General features: G+C 39.3%; 1 protein-coding gene and 1 long non-coding RNA gene across 2 annotated transcripts in view; both read left to right on the top strand.

Annotated features, from left to right (window-relative positions):
* LOC134747290 (multidrug resistance protein homolog 49-like) overlaps positions 1-25,396 on the top strand; it is a 51,991-nt gene that overhangs the window by 12,920 nt on the left and 13,675 nt on the right. The window contains exons 2-14 of the mRNA XM_063681913.1: positions 15,793-15,963; positions 16,586-16,631; positions 17,123-17,316; positions 17,610-17,754; positions 18,135-18,235; positions 19,048-19,219; positions 19,756-19,880; positions 20,946-21,135; positions 21,672-21,893; positions 22,668-22,909; positions 23,424-23,511; positions 23,965-24,173; positions 24,689-24,867. Of these exons, the coding sequence (XP_063537983.1) occupies positions 15,809-15,963; positions 16,586-16,631; positions 17,123-17,316; positions 17,610-17,754; positions 18,135-18,235; positions 19,048-19,219; positions 19,756-19,880; positions 20,946-21,135; positions 21,672-21,893; positions 22,668-22,909; positions 23,424-23,511; positions 23,965-24,173; positions 24,689-24,867 (2,068 nt within the window). The 5' untranslated portion in view covers positions 15,793-15,808. The remainder of the gene's footprint in view (positions 1-15,792; positions 15,964-16,585; positions 16,632-17,122; positions 17,317-17,609; positions 17,755-18,134; positions 18,236-19,047; positions 19,220-19,755; positions 19,881-20,945; positions 21,136-21,671; positions 21,894-22,667; positions 22,910-23,423; positions 23,512-23,964; positions 24,174-24,688; positions 24,868-25,396) is intronic.
* Positions 1-25,396, top strand: part of LOC134747301 (uncharacterized) — a 47,733-nt gene that overhangs the window by 8,662 nt on the left and 13,675 nt on the right. The gene's annotated exons all lie outside the window — the stretch shown is intronic.

Here is a 25,396-nt window from a genome sequence, read left to right as displayed (position 1 = left end):
CGCATTAAGATTTTTACGCAAAAATAGAAAAAAAAAAACAATAAATTTTGGGGGTTCCCCATACTTGGAACTGAAACTCAATTTTTTTTTAATTTATAGGTTTTCAAAAATGATATTGAGGTTTCTAATATCATTTTTTTCTAAACTGAATAGTTTGCGCGAGAGACACTTCCAAAGTGGTAAAATGTGTCCCCCCCCGTAACTTCTAAAATAAGAGAATGATAAAACTGAAAAAATATATGATGTACATTTCCACATGTCTATCTTGACTGAATGTATAGTGGGAAGCAATGTATATAAATTAAGATCTTATGTTACCATATGTTCATTGTGAATAAACGATTTCATTCATTCATTCATTCATGCAAACTTCCACCGAAAATTGGTTTGAACGAGATCTAGTAAGTAGTTTTTTTTTAATACGTCATAAATTTTAAATCGTAAATTGCGGTTTAACTCACGTTTCACATAGCAAATACATTGTTAAAATTATGTAATGTACGGAACCCTCGGTGCGCGAGTCCGACTCGCGCTTGGCCGGTTTTTTTAAATGGCCACAACAAGTTATACAAGTTCTGTACTTTAGCAACAGCTTTTGTGAACTTGTAAAGAGCGTCATTCGAACTTTAAAAATCGGATATCGACTTGATATTTAATTTCATTTCATTTATTTATTTCATTTATTTAATATATAATATTAGCACTAACAGATAAACCTTACATGCTAACATTCAAATTACATTTATATTTATATTTACATTTTAGCTTATACACTATATTTCATAATTATTTTATTTTATTTAGGTAGGTTAATTTATTTATTATTTAATTTATTAGACTTAAGGTATAACTATGTTTATTGTACTTATATGTTTAGTGTATATGTTTGGTAGGTAGACTAGTAGTTAACAGTATAATTGTATTAAAAGGTAATAGAGCTTTTAGTGACTAGTGTCTCCAGGTACCGGCTTGATGCTATCAAAAGTTTTGATACTGGGGTAAAAAAAACATCCAGGGAGCGTCGCTGGTCAGGATATTGTTTATAAGCGTCAGAGCTAGGTGCAGGGGGAGGAGGAAAGATATTAAACTGGATAGATGCCATGTCTCCAGTGCCTAAGGCTGGGATCGAACGAACGTCTTATGCATTCGCGGTAGACACTTTAAACACTAGGCTACCCGAGTCACGGCGGTATCAGTCGAAATTTCGCGAATATGCAGTCCCACCAAAAACATTTCATGTAAAACGTTGCCAAGACGATTATATGGCTCGCACTGTCAAAAAGTTATCAGATCTCATGTAGAGCCAAGCTTCTAACTCTACAAGCCCTAACTTCACAATCTCTACACCTTAACAGTCAGAATATGTGGCTTAGCCGTTCCGTTACTACAAGAATATATACGGTGGCTATAAAATAAATGCATTCCCGTTGGTAGGGAGATTTTGGGATTATACTGAGCAACATTTAGTTAGTTTGGGACCAACCCCGAAATCGTGAAAAATATGGCTGTTTCATACATTTTGGCTGGTCCATTTTCTATGGTAGGGTAAATTTTTTTTTCGCGATTTTGTGGTTGTTCCCATAGTAAAAGTTGCTCAGTATATAATCCCAAAATCTCCCTGGCAACGGGAATGCACTTATGTATTTTAGCCACCGTGTATATAAAAAATAAATAAAACTAATAACTTTATTTAACAAAAAAATCTATTTATGAACTCGACTGTACGAGCAAGATGCATTTCGTGTCAAATCAAATTGATATCAGATAAGTACAATTGCCGCTCGGATTATGAAATATAGTAACTGTGAGGAATAAGATTGAGTACCGTAATTACTGTACATTAAATGCGTATGAGTCACTGATAGCGATAGTTAGCCCAACCAATAAAGACTTTTATAATATTTGGAATTTTGCCATGGAATACCGCAAAATTCTTAACCCGCACGCATCTTATTTGTTACATGAATATAGGAAGTGTTAACTTTTTAGCACTAAAGGGCTACTTGCACGTTCAAAGGTTACATAACTAACTCGGAGTTAATCGTTTAAAGGGGTCCACTGATTACCAGTCTGCCGGACGATATCGGCCTGTCAGTTGTTCGGAACTGTCAAATTTTTACTCTAACTGACAGGATGATATCGTCCGGCGGGCTGATAATCAATGGGCCACTACTCCGTCGCTTCTGCCATACATACATGTACAGGCACATTGAAAAAGCGCTCCGGCGCGGCCCGACTCCAGGGGCCCGTTTCTCAAAAGCTTGTAACTTGTAATACAAGTGGAAGTCTCTTTCTAACAAAAGCTGTCAAAAAGTGACATCCGCTTGTATTACAAGTTACAAGCTTTTGAGAAACGGGCCCCAGCCGCTAGGTGGGAATCGTGCATTAAAATTTAAAATACATACGCAATTATTTCGTCCTGGTTCGTGGTTCTGAAGGTTGCCATAATTATTAATTTTGCTCTAATAAGCACACCCAAATTTGATATACATTTTATTGATAAAATAATACAATACAAAAGACAAAAACATCGACATCAGCGGCGCGGACACCGACAGGAGCGGCGGCGGCGGCGGCGTCGGCGTCTGCAGCTGCGGCGTCGGCGTCGACGCCGGCGTCGCCGTCGGCGGCATCTGTCAGACGGCTGCAATTGCGTATCTTCCGGCTCCTTCTGCTCCTCTACTCTACGAGCACTCGTTACATCCTCATCTCTTGACCTACTCACACAAAAACGGGAACCTTTCCTCTCTAAAAACCCAAAATTCGTTCCAGCCTCTAAACATGTGGTCACGTTACGCGTAATAAGTGGAGCTATGCTGGTATTATGAAACTCCTGCTTCAAATGCATTAATATATCCATAAGCTTAGCTCCATTTCTTTTCTTCCGTAGGAACTGAGTCAGCGCCTTGCCGGTCGGCGTACAGGTGTCATCCAGGTCTATGGCGGCGTCCACAAACGTCTCTTCAGCCTGAGTGCTCATTTTGCTGATTTACATTAGGATTTAATTTAAATGTGTAGGTAAATTAAGTACAAAAATTTGCAATGGCATTTTGCCATTCGTCTTGGCGTGACAGACAGAAATGAAGTAGCGTTGTTCTTTTTGTGAAATATGAATTTCGAAGACAGGAGAAAGAATATTAGCATTCAAATTAGCATTTCTAGCCAGTATTTATTGCCAGCCATAGGCAAAAAATTTAGTAGTTACGTTAGTGACGTAAAAGTTAAAAAAAAAACAAATTATAGGTACTTACTTTACTCTTTGGAGTATGGATGGTATAGAAAGGATGCCAATCTCTTATGGCAGAATTGTTGCAAAAGTGACCGCTTTCAGCTTTAAATAATAGTTCCTAATCTCTCCGGTGGCGCTAGTTAGGCTCTGGGACATGAGTATAACATGAACCATATAAGGCAACAAATAACCCGACCAAATTACGTAGGTTGTTTTTGGTAGTATTTCGGTGTATGGTGGCGCCGCCTAATTACTGTTTTTTGATGGACACTTTTCATACATAGAGATTTGGCTCCTTTATACAGTCTCCATGTACTTACTTTACTCTTTGGAGCAAAGAATAGCAAAGTTATGGATGGTATAGAAAGGATGCCAATCTCTTATGGCAGAATTGTTCCAAAAGTGACCGCTTTCAGCTTTAAATAATAGTTCCTAATCTCTCCGGTGGCGCTAGTTAGGCTCTGGGACGTGAGTATAACATGTAAGGCAACAAATAACCCGACCAAATTACGTAGGTTGTTTTTGGTAGTATTTCGGTGTATGGTGGCGCCGCCTAATTACTGTTTTTTGATGGACACTTTTCATACATAGAGATTTGGCTCCTTTACATAGTCTCCATGAGCAAAGTGAAGGAGTGTCATTTTTTCATCGAAATTTGACATTATTGATGACATTTCCACAAGTTGTCATTTCAAATGCCATGAAGATGATGCAGTTATCTTGGCAGAAAAAAATATTCAACAGGGAATTGACTCTTGTATTGGTTGCAAGCATCAGGAATCGTTCAAATGGCCAAATTCCTCGGCTCGACGGTCGACGCGTCCGCGGCCATTTACCTACTGTGTTCGACTAGATGTGCTACCATGTGCTTTAAAACCCGTTTTTAGGGTTCCGTACCCAGGGTAAAAACGGGACCCTATTACTAAGACTCCACTGTCCGTCTGTCTGTCTGTCACCAGGCTGTATCTCATGAACTGTTATAGCTACTAGGGCCAATCGCCGATCATTTTATAAAAAAAAAAAAGCTAGACAGTTGAAATTTTCACAGATGTATTTCTGTTGCCGCTATAACAACAAATACTAAAAAGTACGGAACCCTCGGTGCGTGAGTCCGACTCGCACTTGGCCGGTTTTTATTAAAGCTTTTTTCTTTCGAATTTTGCCAATTATCATTAATTATTTGTCGAGTTTTGGATAAAATGTTACTGATTTAGAGCTTCTCCTTCTGGCCGGGTTATAACGAAATACCTAATTTAGTTTTTTAGGAAATGCGGTGAAATTGCGCTCATAGGTACTATTCAGAATAAGGAACTCTATCTATCCACCAAATGATATCAAAATCTTCAGACATTTTCATTTTGAATTACCATTTGGGGTGGAGACCCTCGGGTCTTGGCGAGCGAAGCGTCTCACTGATGCTACGGGTGACCAGAGGGCTGGTTACTCCTTGCCCAGGGAATTGGCATCGCCATTCAGCGCGGCAATGCTACCAGCCTTCTGGGCACCTTACTATCCGGCGCCGAGCTAGCTCCCATTTTTTACTTGTAAATATGTGTATATGTATAGGTAGACATTTTTAGTTAATTTATTTTAGTATTATTTGTTTTTATATTTTTATGTTTGTTTTAATAATATTAAATTGTTTGGTATCTACATATTAACTACTGTTAGTTGACAAGCAACTTTAATTTGTTTGTTAGAAGTATTAGAACAAATTAAATTATTTTCAGAAAATACTTTAATTTGTTTTTATTTCAAGTAGAAACATAGTAGTGTCTATATAAATTATACCCTGTTCGATTAACCTGTTATGGATTTCTGTGGTCCGAAATAAATGTTTTCATTTTTATTTTTATAAATTGAAATAAACGTCATATTACATGATCGCTGAGAGGATGGACAGCCCTATCCTCGCTCACTGGATGTCCGTGCATGTGAATTGTAATTATAATTATACTTTCTACTAACACACCTAATATAAGTTACTACTAACATAATATGGATTATTTGTATCCGAAATAAATGCTTTCATTTCATTTCATTTCATTACTAAGCAAAAGTGACCAAGGCCTCCAGTGCCCCAGGCTGGAATCGAACCATCGTCCTCTGCTTCAACCACAGACCTAAAATTTATGCTTATGCTGAAGTGTGGGAAAGGGAAGCCATCACGTATATGAACATCCCATAAGTGCGAAAGAGTCAGACTACAAATGAGAAAACGTAACCATTTTTGAGTGACAGGCGGCCCAACTCGACCGGGAGCGCATTGCCGTATTTTTTTATCTTGAAAATAAAAAGAAATCAGGAAGAAAGCGTACAATAAAGTAATGTAGTGAAGATGGTGTCGTGTAGTGTGCCGGATTGTAGTATCACAGGGCGAAATAACCCAGGCAAACATTCATTTCACAGGTAATTATGATATTCCGAGCAAAGTTTTCTTAACGATATTTTGTCAAATTAACAGCATAAAAAGTGTAAAAAGCCGGTTTATACAATTAATTATAAGTTTTTCTTCAGTTGTGTGCTAATATTTTATCATATTAGTCAATAATTTGGAATATTTTGTGTAAAAACTTAAACTGTTACTATACGCTAGGGCTTGACAAAATGTTCATATGACTGTATCGATAACTTGTCGGTATAATAGGTACAATATATATTTAACTATTTTTTCACATCATTAAGATATTAGCCTTTATAACCGAGTTAAAATAATAACGATTGTTATAACACCTTTTTTGAAGGTGCACATGTTTAGCGGTAAATTTAAACTTCACTTTCCAACACAGTAGGTACTTACTTACATTTTAGCCACTTTTCCACGACTTTGCCGCCAACACAAGGAAACACAAGACAGCGTATACTTGCACACAGCGTATACACACCCAATCCAACATGTCAGTAGAAAAAGGCGCGAAATCAGGGGTGCGAACCTCCTAGCTTCGGGAAAACTCGGCTGTTCGGCTCAGCATTGCTCCGAGCAATTATTAGGGTTGGCACAACTTGACGTCAATTATTTCCATCTTGGGCGTAACACACTTGAATCCCTCACTACGCTCAGGATTCTACTTTAGAATCCCTCGTTACTCTCGGGATTCTATTATAGAATTCTTCGCTTCGTTTAGGATTCAATTCATTCATTTTATTTTAATAAGAAACATTGAAAGAGTAGTCGATAAAGCAGTCAAACACCGATAGATTATTAATATGTTGTAACTTGACATCACTAGTTTTGATCTCACAAAGACAATTTACGCACACACTTGCATTTAATTTTTGGTCGCACTTTTAAAGCCTGACAGTTGTTCTTTGTCATCCTAGTTCTGTGGCTTCGACCTATGCCGCTGTGGCCCGGTGGCTGAATAACACAGGCGCCTGCCGCGATATCAGAGTACGCTGGTTCTATTCCAGCCTGGGGCACTGGAGGACTTGGTCACTTTTTCTTAGTATATGACATTTTTTTCAGTTTAATCAGTTTGTTACGCTGGCGGTCTTTTTGTTTTTTGTTATCGCTACGAATAGATTTTAGTGTAGGTACCTACCGCCTACCGTGTATGATGGATCTTTGATTGAGGAAACTAATTCTTATCGGCCGTTGTGATAAGGGTCCTTCTATTGCCTTCAGCCAAGGGCCTGACACTTTGATAGAGCAAGATAGTCTTATTGCGACTCCTATAAGAGGAAACAGAAAATAGTGCCATGCTTTGTCCTTATCACCGACCGGGTGGCATCATAGGTAGGAGGCGATGGCGATATACCAAAATTTATAAGATTGAAGGAGAAAAAATCTTATGCTGCCCAAATTTTATATGAATATTGTTTCTCTTACCCCCGGTCGCTCGGTGGCGCGTCTATAACTACTTGTATATACTATGTCTATGCCTTCAGCGGACAGCGGATGGAAGTGACATTGATATTTCTTTCACAAGAATAGAATGGAACGAATGATGAATGAACAAGAACAAGGTAAAAAACTTAGCTATTGCTCTTCTTGTTTGTAGTACAGTCGAAGGCAAAAATATCGATACAGACAAATGACTCAAAAATATGTAAACACGACTTTATGAGGGCTAACGCGTATGAATTCGGCGCTAGTGTAGATGGTGGTCTTTTCCATAGTTCGAAATGTCAAATGTTACTTGTAACTTCAATGACTGACAGCTGTTCTTTAGTCTTTTGGACCACCATCAACAGAGGCGCCAACTGGTGAGCAAAAAAACGATAGCCCTCATTGTCTAATGTGTAAGAGCATACACATATTTTTGAAACTTTGGGAATGTATATATAGGGTGGGCCAGTGATAAATTCTCTTTTCGTCTCGACATCTTTCTTTAAAATGCATTTATTATTGGCCCACACCCCACCCTATATATTTATGCCCTTGACTGTACTAGTAAAACACTATTGTACAAAAAATAAAAATAAAACAGGGAAAAACACACATTACTACAAAGGCGCACTTATTCCTTACGAGGCCGGTGTCGATTTTAGTCGCAAAAATGTAAAATTTATAGATTTAGTCGGTGAAATTGTACACCTTTTGTTACCTAATTGAAATAACAAGTACTGGTTTCTATAGCACGTCTTCTTATCTTGCCTTTTATCAGATCAATTTTTTGAAAACAGACTCACTAAATTAGTAAGTTTAGGTAAACGCGCGTAAAGCACTGATTTTGTCGCTCTTATTTGTAAATTTCGTAAAGTTTGGACTGCTAAAAATGGTAAATTTGTATTACACATATTCTGTACTTGACCTTTATCAGATTACATTTTTGTTATATGACTTAGAGTTCGAGGAAATGATAGTTAAACGAATTCAATTTTCTCCAGAAATTACTTCAAAACAAGTGTCAATTTCTCTGAAAATCGACTTAATTTCAACGTAATTTTGATACTTAAACAATCTACAGCATTTGCTGAAACTATTCTTATACATCATTTTGTATAATTTACCACCATAATTTTTTGATGATTATTTAAAAACTGCCCCTTCTCTTCATATATAACCGGTGACGCACGCTCGCGACCTCATTATTAAAAGGCAAGATGAGAAGACGTGCTAATAGAAACCAATACTTTTTATTTAGATATTACGTAACAAAACTTGTATAATTTCAACGACTAAATCAATCAATTTTACATTTTTGCTCCAAAATCGCCTACGGCCTCTTAACGGGATCTCCTCCAGTTAACCTAATATTTGAAATTTGTAATATGCGAAAGATTTGCACACTCATGGCTCACTCTTACTTTGCTAACAATTGCGATTAAACCTGTCCACTTTTATAATACATTGTCATAAGTGAGTTACGAATACTAACATAGTTTTTAGGTTTTAGTTTGTAGAATACTACCAAAATGGATCTTGTTATCTAAATAAATAAAAGTAAGATAAATAATAAATAATAAAAATAAAATAATAATACTTTATTTCCTTGCTAATGTTCCGTCGAAATGTTAACAATGAGAAAATTTCCACATGGACATATTCAGCTTTTCTGACTTTTCTTCAGTTCTTCCACTAAGCATAAATTTTAGGTCTGTGGTTTCTTCAGTGCCTTTTTTAGTGCTAAAAAGTTGATTTTATTAATCTAACCGGCGTAGTGGTAATACCGGTAAGTATTTTCCCGTTTGGATAGGTGCAAACAACACCTGACAGATAAGGATTAGTAAACATTGTGCTAAATGTGACTATCCTTAAGATTAAGACCTACTTAACGTATTGGTACTTAGGGATTTGTTTGTACAAAACTAATTTTAACTATCCTTTATCCATCTTTGTGAACGTAGGCTACTTTTTAACAGATTCAAAAACAAGGCTTCTGTACAAATAAAGGACTTATTGAGTTTAACAATTGAAATAGTCATAGTCATTTATTTATAATATTTTAAATATTACATGTGAATTTATTTAGGCATTAGGTATTTAGTTCTTATATAACATTCAAATCTATTAAATAATCAGCTTAATTAAAATATCAGGATAGGTATAATTACAATTAAATTATTAAATAAGATACATTTCATTATTGTTATAAATAAATAAATAGATGGCGCTATACGGTGCCATATGTTTTTTGACAATTTCCATACATTATTTATATAAGTTTCAATTGGCGTTTTTTAGGGTTCCGTACCCAAAGGGTAAAAACGGGACCCTATTACCAAAGAGGTAAATTTTGTAACCACTGTAAATTCACTGCCATCTATCGACATACTTTGAAACTAAAAATGATGATTTATAAAAATACGTTAAAATGTATTTAAATATGGATAAATGATTTTTTTATTTGCATTAATAATTTTTATATGATTTTGACCCATGTTCTTTCACTGATATGCGTTAATATTATAAATAACAAACGAAACCGTCAACGCCCTATAGACGAGAGTAGGCCAAAACTAGTGGCGCCATCTGATCGAGAATCAAATTTTCTTGATTTTCGAGGCACGTTTTTTTCTTAGACTGTATCCATCTATTACGGAGTTATATCTATCTTTGCTATTACTAAGACTCCGTCTGTCCGTCTGTCTGTCTGTCTGTCTGTCTGTGTGAACCGTGATAGCTAGACAGTTGAAATTTTCACAGATGATGTATTTCTGTTGCCGCTATAACAACAAATACTAAAAAGTACGGAACTCTCGGTGGGCGCATCCGACTCGCACTTGGCCGGTTTCTTATAAACGATTGACGATCTTGGCCCCAGTTTTTTTTAAATTTAGCATTTCATATTAAAAACCTTTCTTTTGTGCGGAATAAAGCTGCATTCTCATAACTCTGTGACCTTTAACCTTTGCGTACAATACAAAAGCGTAAGAGTCAGACCAATCTGTCCAATTTCTGTATTCCATCTGTCCAATTTCTTGGTCCAACATGCATTGTGTCTCACTCTTTTATTAAGCAAAATGTGAGACGCAAAATTGGACCAAGATTTTGGACAGATGGAATGCCATCTTTAGACGGATTTTACGCATTCTCGCGTTGAATATCCCGACCGCAATGCGGACGTGTGAGGCGCACTTTAATAATCGATGTACTGTCGCCATCAGATATATCGGAGCGCCCGAGGTGCTCACAAATATCTGAACACGCCTCTATTGTCAGGGCGTTAGAGTGCGTGTTCAGATATTTTGAGCACCTCGGGCGCTCCGATATATCTGATAGCGACTGTACTTCACCACTTAGCCCGATCAATGGGGCGAGTGATTTAACCAGTAACCTTAAAACTGACGACGCAGACGCAGTACTAACAAACTATTAGAAGGCACGTTTATTACAACCAACAACTCCAATAGGGAACACATCAAATTATTTTAGCCTCCTAAGACCTGCGGTACCAAATTTTGTACATAATAAAATTCACCCTTCAGTCCCAGCATTAAGTAAGTTACTATAGTAATAAACACCGATAGTACATATTTCGGTACAAATTTTTTAGATGCCCCCCGCTTTCAAATTTGAATGCTCGCGCGGAGTATTCTGACAGTCCATAAAGTTGTAAAAAGTCCGTTCAGGACTGACAGCAAATATTTATTATGTGCAAAAAAAATGAACAAAAGGCCTCTAGGACTATGACGTTTAAAAAAAGCTGGGACTTAGGAGCATGGAGGCTATATAAAGGAGCCAAATCTCTATGTATGAAAAGTGTCCATCAAAAAACAGTAATTAGGCGGCGCCACCATACACCGAAATACTACCAAAAACAACCTACGTAATTTGGTCGGGTTATTTGTTGCCTTATTTATATGGTTCATGTTATACTCATGTCCCAGAGCCTAACTAGCGCCACCGGAGAGATTAGGAACTATTATTTAAAGCTGAAAGCGGTCACTTTTGCAACAATTCTGCCATAAGAGATTGGCATCCTTTCTATACCATCCATACTTAGGAGGATAGAGAGAGACTTGATGCTGTCATTTAGAGTTGTGCATGCTCGTTCACTGAAAAGATCGCTTCTAACTAGTACAATCCAAGTACAATCTCACAACTGTACTAGTTCGGTTTTTTAGTACAGTAGTACACAGAGAGCCGACGTTTAGTTTTAGTTCGGTCGGATGAGTCGGATCACTCGGATCGCTTTGCTGTCATTATCACTCGGTCCTCGCTCCCATTCTGTTTTGTTCGCGTGTACTGTACTAAAACGTACTAAGAGCAGAATCATTAGGGAATAGTTCGGTCTAGTACAGTGGAGGGAATCGTGTCTTTTTGATTTTAGTACATGTACTACACAAGCCTACTGTCATTCTGATCCCGTAAAGGATTCGTATAGGAGGTGCAAGCACGTACTGCTCGCCCTTTAAGTTGGTCAAAGGCCTATCCTAGCGTTTTAAATACTCGAGAATTTGGGACGGGTACCGACGTGGCCGGGTGTTCAAGTGGTCAGGACCGTAAGCCGTGTAAGCTGACGACGCCGGTTCGATTCCCGCCTCGGCCACCGGTGGACTTGGTTACATTTTCTATATCACCTATAATGACTTATGACGGTTTTGTGGTTGGTCCCATAGTAAAAGTTGCTCAGTATAATCCCAAAATCTCCCTGGCAACGGGAATGCACTTATTGTTTAGCCACTCTGTGTTTAAACAGCCCACGGTGTATAGGTATATACATATATCAGTTAATAATCAAAAATTCATTGGTGTAAAGAGTACTGTAATATTGTAACTGTAACCTGGTTGACTGGGGTACATATAATGAAGGGTTAGAAACGGCGGCCGCATGTCTGAATAAAATTGCTGTTTCATCGAACTGGTAATTAACTCGGATTTTAACCCTTTAATACACGTTATAGGGTTAGACATGACAATACAAAAAACCGGCCAAGTGCAAATCGTACTCGCGCACGAAGGGTTCCGTACCATTACTGGAGGAAACCAATAAAGGAGCCAAATCTCTATGTATGAAAAGTGTCCATCAAAAAACAGTAATTAGGCGGCGCCACCATACACCGAAATACTACTAAAAACAACCTACGTAATTTGGTCGGGTTATTTGTTGGTTCATGTTATACTCATGTCCCAGAGCCTAACTAGCGCCACCGGAGAGATTAGGAACTATTATTTAAAGCTGAAAGCAGTCACATTTGCAACAATTCTGCCATAAGAGATTGGCATCCTTTCTATACCATCCATACTTCTATAATTAATGACGTATAAATAACACTTGCACTGCGTAATATTTATTTATTTAATACAATTCTGGTTAAACGGCATTACAGCAAACACCAATGCGCCGAGAAACTTAACCTAACAGAATATGTGATCAAAATCGTAGCAGACTTATCTTGGTCTAACTTCTAACTCTTTACTATACACCAACTCTCAACCTTTCAGCTGTCAAATAATCTGTCATCAATATTGTTGTCATGTCGAATCAATAGCAAAACTAAATCATGCTCAGTATTGGTTGTAATTAATCTTAAATGTTTGCATTATTAGTTATGAGACACAGCGGTATAGCAAATGCATTGAAAAGGATTTATCATATTTATTATCCTAGGACCCGTGAAGGTATCTACGCCTTTATTTATTTATTTTTTTGGGTCAGGCTACAATAGGTACCCATATAATTATTTACAACGACGGGACTTAATCGCGTAATACTTCCGACATTGGACAGCTATGAAGACCTCAAGATCCTGATGACGCCGCCTCACAACCGCAGCAAAACAGTTTCCTCTCTGTATGCCACCTTGCATGCCTCTGTACAGTTCTGTACATATGTATTATATCCTTTAAATATCTTGTAAATATTCATGCCTGGCACTCAACTTCTCTCACTCTCTCTCTCTCCGCTCGCCGCTCTGGCTCTGAGCAACTGCGCTCGTCACACTGGCTCTGAGCAGCTCCGCTCGCCTGTGACTCTGAGCATCTTCGCTCGCCACACTGGCCCGAGCACACACCTGGTTTCGCTGCACGCTTCATACGTCGTCGCTGACCCCTCCGCTCAAAGGGGGGCTGATGTGGCGTCTCCTCTAGCTGCCACTGTCGACGTCATCTAACAGATGGCGTTAGGGAGCTAGAACGCAATTAGCTAGAAACCTACATCGCGCTTACGAAGTTTCAAATGTCACTTACTATATATACTCCTTCTGACTACCTCTCAGTGGACTTCGGTCCCCAGGCATAACACCCGCCTGAAGAGAGTACTCTCTATTGGCCCTCTCTCTACACATACTACAGTTTAAAACAGGTACCCATGTCACAAACACCTTAAGGTCAAGGTGGAGACCAACATATAATTTTTTTAACAGTATTAAATTGTAAAACGGAACTTAATCTCGTCAGTCCCCCATGTGCCCCGGTGTATGGTCCCCCGCAGCGGTCGCGGCACGCATAAATATGCTCTACAATTATGTTATAGACCCTATAGCCTACCGTTTCAGTGATGCGGTCAGCAAAAATGTATAATTAGTTAATTACTTTTAGTCCCAAAACTCAGCTAACCTTTACTAAAAACCGGCCAAGTGCGAATCGGACTCGCACACGAAGGGTTCGTACGGAACAAACGGCAAAAAAATCCCGTTTGTTGTATTGTATGGGAGCCCCACTTAAATATTTATTTTTCCCCTCACTAGCTCGGAAAGCCGTCTTTTATCCTTTAAAACAAGCGGGGAAAAACGCATTTTATCCACTAGTGGGGAAAGTAAATTGACCTTGGATGGGGCGTGTTTAAGTAGCTTGACAGATAACAAAACGTAAAACGCTCATAATAATGGTTCGTTTGATATTAATTATCATTAAATAAATGGTTTGAGAATCTAATAAAAAATACCAGATTTAGCTTTATTTAATGTTTTGAAGTCATAAACCTTAAAATTCCATAATAAACGTTTGTTTTTTAATAATTATGTTAAATATAATTCTGTTAAGTCGATGCAATTTCAAAACGCATCATTGACATTTCATACGTCAGAAATGTCAACATTGTCAACAAAAATTTTACTTAAAAACTTCTCACGTAAAAGTACAGAATTTCCAGAGTTTTTTTGTTATAATATCGTACAAAAATGAGTGATTGCAGTTGATGAAGATGATCTAACGCCTGTGGATGTTGCACTTTCCTCGCTATAGTGAGGGGAAAAGTTTTGTGTTACACACGGGTGCAAATGTATTTTACTTCTCGTGTGTTAAAACACTCGCTACGCTCAGGATTCTATTTTAGAACCACTCGCTTCGCTCGTGGTTCAACTATAGAATCCTTTCGCTTGCTCGTATTTCAATTCCACACTCGCGGGTAAAATACAACTTTGCACCCTTGTATAACAAATAACTATTATTCTGTTTTTATTATTTGTTGTTATAGCGGCAACAGAAATACATTATCTATGAAAATTTCAACTGTCTAGCTATCACGGTTCATGAGATACAGCCTGGTGACAGGCGGACAGACCGACGGACGGACGGAGTCTTAGTAATAGAGGGTCGCGTTTTTACCCTTTGGGTACTGTTAGAGAATTTGCTAATTCTAACATTTACTTGATAGATGTCTTGATAGTAATTTAGAACACGAAAGACGATTTCTTGAGATAAACTTGATTTATTATAACTTGATAGGTGTGCACACTTATAGAATAGCGAGCGTGAATTGTGAATGAATGAATAATTTCGAAACCTCTATAATAATGCAATTGCTGATGGGGCAAATGAACAATATGATGCATTTGCAATTTACTTGTACAGGTACGGAACCCTAAAAACACCACGCAACTTCTTTTTCATTTCTCATGGTCTGAAAGTGGGTCGTTGTTGTTCTAAAAAGTATGGAGAAAATGATACGTTTCTGCTATTTATAGAGCATTGTACTTTCTAATTGTACGTTTTTTTACGATAAGCTATTAAGTTTGGTCTGATAATTAACTCCTCATTCCATAAATAACGATATTTATACCTGAATTATTTATTGAAAGTACCCTCAAAAAATACTACAGAAGTTTATACTTAGCCGTGGTTTCCTCGTATTCGAAATGAAAAGTAGAGTGAAAGACTATTGACTAGTGAAATACTTTCGGACTTCTCAACAGAAATGGGCCCCTTTCATCACTTACCATCCATCTGAGATAAACAATGATAGATCTATAATTATTATCAAGAGCAGCCAATAACATAGCAACACTTGAGATCAGGCGATGACTTAAAACATATCTAATTTCTTACAGTTTAAATTATACTAACTTGAACTATTCAATGATAAAAATACCGTAAAATAAAATCGACAACAAAATAAAAACCGGCCAAGTGCGAGTCAGACTCGCGCACGAAGGGTTCCGTACCATTACGCAAAAAACGGCAATAAAATCACGTTTGTTGTATGGGAGCCCCACTTTAATATTTATTTTATTCTGTTTTTAATATTTATTGTTATAGCGGCAACAGAAATACATCATCTGTGAAAATTTTAACTGTCTAGCTATCACGGTTCATGAGATACAGCCTGGTGACAGACAGACGGACAGCGAAGTCTTAGTAATAGGGTCCCGTTTTTACCCTTTGGGTACGGAACCCTAAAAATCAGCCCGGGAAATGTCCGCCCAATGACAGTGACTAAAATTCCGTTTTATTACAGAGCGGTTGACCCGAGAATGAAACGTGATGAGTCTGTAAGGAGCATCAGAAGATACTCGGGCCAGCGGCGTGTGAGCGCCCAGGGGCCCGCGTTGGGCATCGGCTGGCGGCAGAACTCTCTTACTATCAGCACTCTCGCCCAGCAGAACGCTTACTTGACTGAAAAGCTACAGTGAGTATGCGATACAGAGAGTAACAGAGGAATTTTCGAAAAAAAAACTCATTTTTATCAGTAACAAGACTACCACTCGGCAGCAGAACTTGCTCTCTCGATAGTGAGCTCAAAATCTAAATCGCAGAATTTCATTCACATGAGCAGTCGTAATCACAATATAATACAAATGTGGTATTTTCTATAAAAAGGGACCTTATTGTCGATGGCGCTTACGCCATTATAAAAGATGCTCCGAAATAAATACAAAGCCGCGCGACGCTGTACGGCGTAAGCGCCATCGACAATAAGGTCCCTTTTCATAGAAAATGCCCTAAATATCTACATAACATGTACAATAAAAATCTCTATCAAGGAAAATTATGTAGAGAACTGAGAATACAGCAATCTCACTCTTTATAATATTACTTTTTTCTGATTTATTTAAGTGTAACTATTTTTATTATAACACTTTAATCTCTCGCGTTTTGAACACATATTTAATTATAGAACGAACTTACCGCGATTTAATTTCATTGTTTTTATCATAAATTCCGACGGTTTAGGTGTTGTATTCACGGAAATGTGGATTAAATTGCGGTAGACCCGTATTCGTATAATTAACTATTTTTATTGTTTTCAGAGAAGAAGAACCGGAATACGGTCAAGCGACATCTTTTACCCAATTAGTAAGTATTTATTGATATGATTGCAACAATCTGGGAATCCTAATAATAGGGGTTATTACTGCAATTTTCTGCCACCAGAGTGCAGCATTAGCCTTTTTAGTAAACCATAGAGTAACTTATACATACTCTGCCTTTAACGGATTTTTGACAAGTTTTCAGAGATAATAAAATATGACATTGATGCATCAAGGCGGTTTGTTTACAGAGGACCTACCGGGAAACGCGAATCCGAAATTTCGCTATCTGCCTCTTTATCGCTCGAATATGCAAAAGTGACAGTGATGTTAGATAACGAAATTTCAATTTTCTTGTAACACAATAGACCCTTCAGATTGTGGTAGTGGCGCTACCTACGCAGAGTTTCGCGTAATATTCCCTATCGAAGTTTGAGCACAGGAACTTTTAGATTAAAAAACATATTAATTTACACACACAATAAAATCCCGTCCAATGCGTGTAGATTTCGTTTAAACTTGCTTTTCTTTTTAAAGTTCAGATTCGCAAAACCATGGGAGCTCTTCCTCCTCTTCTTGGGCGTTATCCTGGCGAGCCTGAACGGCTTGTCGGTGCCGGTCGGCGTCATCGTGTACGGCGAGTTCACGTCGCTGCTCATCGACCGTACCGTCATGACCGGCACTTCAACGTCCACGTGGTCTATTGCGCTCTTCGGCGGTGGACGAGTCCTGTAAGTTGTTTATTTGAACGGCTTGTCGGTGCCGGGCGGCGTCACCGAGTACGGCGAGTTCACGTCGCTGCTCATCGACCGTACCGTCATGACCGGCACTTCAACGTCCACGTGGTCTATTGCGTTCATCGGCGGTGGAAGAGTCCTGTAAGTTGTTTATTTGAACGATCGAACGAAACGCAACCGTGTGTATTGTGTAAGTGATAGAAAGAGATGGCACTTTGGCTACGGCGCCAGGTCTTAAATTTTATGTATTCTAACGCAAATGTTATAGCAAAGTATTTCATCAACAGCACGGATGCGAGCCCTGAAGAGAACCGTAAGGCGCTGGTCGAGGACTCTCAGGCGTTCGGCATCGGCTGCGCTACATTCGCGTTACTACAGTTCATCGTGGCAGCTATAAGCGTCGATCTGTTTAATTACGTGGCGCTTAAACAGGTCAGATTATAAATTTAGCTTCACTGCGTATATTTGTATACAGGTTGACTAAAAAATAAGTGCATTCTCGTTGCCAGGGTGGTTTTGGGAGTAACAGTAGTACTGAGAGTTCCGCTACTTGACGCTAGATGTAGACTACGAAAATAATAGTCTTTTTGGTAACAAAACTTATGTATGGAGTGAGCCCTCTGTCTTTTTAATTCTCTTTGCTCATAATTTTTTTATTTTTTTTATTTAAGGTTTACCAACAATTGTTGACATCGATACATTAATAATGTACTAAGCTAAAACATGTAAGGAGTGGTGTCACAATTACTTACAGGTAAACACCGCATAATGGACACTATGGCTGTATGTATCTAAGTTACCTGTGTTTCCAGATTGTCAGAGTGAAGGAGAAGTTCCTACGAGCTGTACTTCGCCAAGATATATCTTGGTATGACATGAACACGACCATGAATTTTGCAACCAAAGTATCAGAGTAAGTTATACGGAATATTCATATCTCACTCTATATTTCCTTTTAATTATCACATAATCAAAAAAATCAGTAATCAATCTGGCTTTCCAACAGAGAAGGGTGCTTCATGTCCAATTAGGACCTTTCTATCAGAATTTCTGTTGGAATTTCAGATAAAAAGGACCTAAGGACCCTTCTGTGATGGAAAGCCATAAATATTTATATTATTAAGCTATAATTTTATAGTATGAATTTTCTCAAATGATTTTTACGCCTAAGACCCTAATCTCTTAAACAAAATGCATTGTTTCTTTTGTGTGAGCGGTCGGCCATTGTGTCTGAGCGCGTGCCAAAGCAACAATGTTGTTTAAATAGCGGCTGTATCGTGGTGGTTTTAAGGTTCAAATCTATGTACTTTATAATATGAGCGCTCGCCTACATTGAGGTGCTCGATGGTCCTACATTAACAAAACATTTTACATGTACTTAGATTTAAACCTTAAAACCACCACGATACAGCCGCTTTTTAAACGACATTGTTGCTTTTTCACGCGCTCAGACAAAATGGCCGACAGCTCGAGACCACGAACGCTGTAAAGGGTTCGAAACGTCCGGATGTACTATAAATTCAATATACTTACGCGATATAATCCGTTTTCATGTAGTTTTATTTCATTAGTGTTCAGGATTGCTCTCCTTTCACTCACTCTTCTTAGCACCTCCTCATTCGTTATCCTGTCTCTCCAACGAATGCCTTCCATTCACCTCCAGCACCACATTTCAAATGCTTCAATTCTCTTTCTTGACTTACCTATTATTCGTAAATTATTTAGCGATGTAGAAAAATACCGCGACGGTATCGGCGAGAAGATCCCCATGCTCGTGTACCTGGTGATGTCGTTCGTCACCGCCATCGTCATCTCACTGTACTACGGCTGGGAGCTAACGCTCGTGGTGTTGTCCTGCACACCTATCATCATCGCCACCACGGCGGTGGTCGCCAAGGTTGGTAACTGATCGAAAAACTTTACTCATCTTCCTCGCTTTTCCCTTTTTGCCACGGCTCATGGGAGCCTGGGGTCCGCTTGGCAACTAATCCTAAGCCGTTGACACTAGTTTTTATTAAAGCGCCTGCCATCTGGCCTTCCAGCCCGGAGGGTAAACTAGGCCTTATCGGGATTAGTCCGGTTTCCTGACGATGTTTTCGTTCACCGAAAAGCGACTGGTGAATCAAACGATATTTCGTACATAAGTTCCGAAAAACTCATTGTTACGAGCCGGGGTTCGAACCCGCGACTTTCGGATTGAAAGTCACACGCTCTTACCGCTAGGCCACCAGCGGTTCGTATCGTATACCTCACTGTAAAGTCTTAAAGAGGGGGTAAAGTCAAATCGTAGTATTAAATTGAATTGTTACGTGTTTTAAAGAAGGGCAAAAGTTTTAAAGTTGTAATTGCAACCACCACGAACTTACTAATTTCGGCATAAAACAATATAGGACAACCTATCTTTTGCTATAACATTTCTATGTACTTCCGCAGGTCCAATCGTCCCTGACGACGCAAGAGTTGAAAGCGTACAGTGTGGCTGGTGTTATTGCCGAGGAGGTGCTTTCGGCCATTCGGACCGTCGTCGCTTTCGGGGGCGAAGCCAAGGAAATAAAAAGGCATGTCGTTTACTTGATGTTAATTCATTGACATAAAGTATTAATTTTAAACTAACACAGGACTTCATCGTATAAAAACTTACGTTCATTTATGGCCTAACGTTTCGAACGTGACGTTACGTTCGTGGTCACAGGCAGACTGGCGAGGAATTGTATCAACATCTTCTTGCTGCGCGGGTTTTGCGAACTAACCGCACTCGATCTTGATCTTGAGTGTTACTTTAAAATTATGAGTGAAAATCGTGTTAGTTTAAATCAATATTTAAAATATTAAGCCACACAGACTCAAACAAAATTCGCCGAAAATATGGCTCATGCCATTCTGGATGATCACAAAACTGAGTGTAAAGTCACTCTGGGGCACCCTGGAGCGCCATTTGCGAGTATGCCTGGGTCAAACCAAAGATAGATATAACTCCGTAATAGATGGATACAGTCTAAGGAAAAAACGTGCCTCTAAAATCACGAAAATTTGATTCTCGATCAGAGGGCGCCACTAGTTTTGGCCTACTCTCGTATAGAGGGCGTTGACGGTTTCGTTTGTTATTTATAATTTTAACGCATATCAGTGAAAGAACATGGGTCAAAATCATATATAAATAATTAATGCAAAAAAAAAAATCATTTATCCATATTATTTTAACGTATTTTTATGAATCTTTATTTTTAGTTTTAAGGTATGTCGATAGATGGCAGTGAATTTACAGCGGTTACAAAATTTACTATGACAGTACCGCTCTATTTAATTTAATTTAATTTATTTAAGGATCACCAACGGATAATACATCAACACTAAGCGCTCTTTAAACAATTTGTAGGTTCCTTTTCTAGGTAATCTATTAGGTATGGTAAAGTTTACAGATTTTAGCAACTCAGGACAGCATATACCTCTGCAGTTAACTAGCTTATGAAGGAACATCAACTCGGAGCAGGACAACAAGGAACATGAACTCTATCTTATTATATCCTCTTTGGTCAAACTATGGAACACATTTTTTTCTTAGACTTAACATCTTTGATTGTGATTCGGTTTTTAAAATTTTACATAAGAAATACATTTTTCAGATATGAGGTTCTCCTCGAACCAGCCAAAAAAACGGGAATGAGGAAAGGCATGTTCTCTGGCATCGGCAGCGGGGTGATGTGGCTGATCATATACGCCACCTACGCCCTGTCATTCTGGTATGGCGTGTGGCTGATCCTAGGGAGCAGGCTAGATCCAACGCCGACGTACACGCCTGCCGTGCTGATGATAGTAAGTAGATCGTTTCCACACAGTTTTTCCGACCCTTAGCTATGTTGTGCAAGATGATTAGGCTTCTATTGACCAACTTTTCTATGGGACTAACTTTGAAATCATAATGACTAAATATGTTAGTAGGGGCTTAATTACATCACACGTTTAGGGGGGAGGGGGTCAAGAAAATATGACATGTTAAAATGTGACATGTTGTGACAAGGGGGAGTCAATCACAATCACGATAATCGTTTTTAATCGTTAATTTTCTTTTCGATTCAGTTTTGAGTTATAAACTTACTAATATTTTTTTTGTCAATAATATTTAGATAAAATATTCATTCGTTTTGCCGATTTCATTGAAAAATTTGACGTCACACCATGGGGGGGGGGGGAAGGGTTTGCCAAATGTGATCAAGTGTGACAAGGAGGGGGGAGGGGTAAAAAAACTTCGAAATTCGTGTGACGTAATTAATGGATGAACCCTAGGTATGTCATACGAGAGTTAAAATTCATTTAGGTACTTTAAATTTTTAATTCCCTTTTGCTTCTAGATATTCTTCAGTATCCTCCAAGGCGCTCAGAACGTGGGTCTGACCTCGCCCCACCTGGAAGCTATCTCGAGTGCCCGTTCGTCGGCTGGCTCCATTTTTGAAGTGCTGGACAGAAAGCCGGCCATAGACAGTCTCTCTACTGAAGGAGCGAAACCTGAGCTGGGAGGGGACTTGGAGCTAAAAGATGTGTATTTTAGGTACCCCGCAAGGTCTGATGTCAGTGTAAGTTATTAAGTTAACCTATAAATCAATTTCGATAGCTGACTGTCTGTGGTACAAAATGAATTTTTATGGCTAATAATTTCTCTATATGTTTGGGCTATTACCTACTTGTACATAGGGTTTGCACGACGGATCCGAAATGTATGGAAAGATTCGCGGATCCGGATTGCAAACCCTACTTGTACAGTTAGCATCAAGAGAGCGCTGGTGGCCTAGCGCTAAGAGCGTGCGACTTGAAATCCGGAGGTCGCGGGTTCAAACCCCGGCTCGTACCAATGAGTTTTTCGGAACTTATGTACGAAATATCATTTGATATTTACCAGTCGCTTTTCGGTGAAGGAAAACATCGTGAGGAAACCGGACTAATCCCAACAAGGCCTAGTTTCCCCTCTAAGTTGAAAGGTCAGATGGCAGTCGCTTTCGTAAAAACTAGTGCCTACGCCAATTCTTGCGGTTAGTTGCCAAGCGGACTCCAGGTTCCCATGAGCCGTGGCAAAATGCCCGGACAACGCGAGGAAGATGATGTACAGTTAGCATCAAGAAAGCGGATAAAACGACGCACCATAACTATCTCCCACCCCGGAATACTTTTCCAATTAGAGATAAATCTGTACAATTCGCAGTCACAAGTTATCTGTTACAGTCTAATTGTTCTACATATAGAGACATATCTCTTTTTTAAGCTGTTTAACCTTTGTAGATTACTTATCTTTTATCTATGTATACAGTTATTCCCCACCACCAAAAACCTTAAAAACCCCGTGTGCTTACCAGGTCCTCAACGGGATAAATCTAAAGATCAACCCGAACGAGACCGTAGCGCTCGTCGGGTCCAGCGGCTGCGGCAAGTCCACAGTCCTGCAGCTCCTTCAACGGATGTACGACCCCGATTCAGGGTCCGTTACGGCTTCGGGCCATGACCTCAGGAATATCAACGTGAGGCATCTTAGGAACCATATTGCTGTGGTGGGACAGGAGCCAGTGCTGTTTGCGGGTACTATTATGGAGAATATAAGGTTAGACCATTTTGTTAACGCCTTGAACTTAGTGAAACGTGCTAGGCCGAAGAACGAGATGCAGGAGAGCAGAGGCCTATCGCGAAAAAGAAAATCGAAGACTCTTTATCTGCCTCTCTATAGCTCGAATAAGCAAGAGCGTTTAATTCCCGGTAGACCGAATACATACAAATAGTTGTTACGTGTGTTTAAAATGTCCTGTACATTTTTGGGTCGGTATTTAACGATGGCACCTAGCGTCAGTGTTTACTTGCTAGACTAAGGGCCAGTTGCACCAACCACAATTAACAGACTGATCAACGTCAAGCAGCAGAGAACTATGAAACTTCCCATACAATAAAATTTAGCGAACGCTAAAACGGTGGCAGACGGTTTGGTGCAACCCGACCTAAGTAATGTATGGTGAATTCTCATTAACAGATGAAAATTGGCAGCGTCAGCAAATTGTCCGCAAGAACCACTGTAGCGGGCATAAGACGTTTCCCTTGTTTTTCACCGTCAAATTCTGTTCCAGGATGAGTAACCCCTCGTGTACGGACCAGGAAATATACGTAGCTGCAAAACAAGCATACTGCCATGCTTTTATCAAGAAACTGCCGGACGTAAGTCTCAATATGCATGCATTACTTCGTTTCAATTATAAAAATCTATTGGTTTCAAATTAATAGTGCCTCTCCATTGGCTGCCCACCATACAACACTTACATGTTTCTCCCACGCCCAATAGAAATTTAAGTGAGGTTTTTATCCCACCGGTGATGCTTATGGCTACTGGCCACATAGAGAAGATTACGTGATCCCGCCGGTAATGCTCATGGCAGCGAACGTGTAAATAATAGGAGGTACCTAATCGGTAAGCACTATTCTATACAGTGCTGTTGAGAAATTCTCGGATTTACCTATCTTTATTCACACCCTCATATTACCGAGTTATAACATCTAATTGTATCTGTCAACATTGCATTTTACAGTTACTATTCCTATCTTGGTCATTTTATTCCGTTTGAATTTGATATAGTTCTGTGGTTTGAATCTTTATTGATTTCCTATTTACAGGGCTACAACACACTAATCGGCGAAAGAGGCGCCCAGCTATCCGGAGGCCAGAAGCAAAGGATAGCCATAGCTAGGGCTCTAGTGCGGAGGCCTAAGATCCTGCTGCTGGACGAGGCCACGTCGGCGCTGGACTCGCACAGCGAGGCCAAGGTGCAGCGCGCGCTGGACGCCGCGGCGCACGGCCGGACCACCGTTATGGTCAGCCACAGGTATGTTCAGCGAAAGTAATTAGAAGGAAATAGAGGATAGTCAGGCTTTTTTTGAAGTTGCACAATTTTTTTTAAATTTAGAAATTTGACCACCGTTGTATATATAGGTAAATTTAAAAAAACCGGCCAAGTGCGAGTCGGACTCGCGCACCGAGGGTTCCGTACTTTTTAGTATTTGTTGTTATAGCGGCAACAGAAATACATCATCAGTGAAAATTTCAACTCTATCTATCACGGTTCATGAGATACAGCCTGGTGACAGACAGACGGACAGACGGACAGATGGACAGACGGACAGACGGACAGATGGACAGACGGACAGCGGAGTCTTAGTAATAGGGTCCCGTTTTTACCTTTTGGGTACGGAACCCTAAAAATAATATTCGACGTCAAAATAGCGGGACAACTATATTGAAGTGTTTTATTTATTACAGTCGTAAGCTTGTTTTAATCAAATATACATACAAATATACCTGTAAGTAGTAAGTTATTGACCAGCGTTATTTTGCACACAGATTGGCCACCGTCCTGAACGCGCACCGCATCATATTCATCGACAAAGGCGAGGTGGTGGAGGAAGGCACCCACGAAGAACTGTTGAAGCTAAAGGGCCGCTATTATCAGCTGGTACTCATGAACGAGCCTAGTATGGCGCCGGGTGCTGAGGATCAGGCTGGAAAGGACCCGGGGAAACGTAAGTTAAGGCGAGACACACCAGGGGGCGTAGCTAAGATAACAACCATACATTGACAAACGCCAAACGAAAAGAAAAACATTTATCTAGATGAAAAATGCTAGGAAAAGCCTTGTGATTATTTCCATACATTATTTAAGTTTTGGTTGGCGTTTTCTATCAAGAATTGTCATTTTGGCTAAGCCCCCTGATATTCCAATCCAGAGAGGAAAGTAGTCCTCTATTCTGGTTTCTTCACTATATTCATCAAAAAGCGACTGATAAACATCAAGTGAGGTTTCGTAATCGTACATAAGTTCAGAACTGTCAGATACGCATTGGTGAACTTTCTTCCGCTCCACGCTATCTCCGGCTTGAAAATCGCACGCCTTATATGACTATGGTATTTTTATTATGTTATAGTAAGTGTGCATGAATTGTAGGGGCAACACCCACCCCCTCCCCCCTCCCCCCTTCCCTGGGCCCCTGTTTATTGGCGCGAAGTGTAAATAGTTTAAGCTTCCAATATAACTCACAACAAGATGACAGA

Source organism: Cydia strobilella, chromosome 14, assembly GCF_947568885.1.
Source record: "Cydia strobilella chromosome 14, ilCydStro3.1, whole genome shotgun sequence".
NCBI lineage: Eukaryota > Metazoa > Arthropoda > Insecta > Lepidoptera > Tortricidae > Cydia > Cydia strobilella.
The sequence above is the reverse complement of the archived record's forward strand: the minus strand, read 5'-3'. Positions and strand labels throughout refer to the sequence as shown.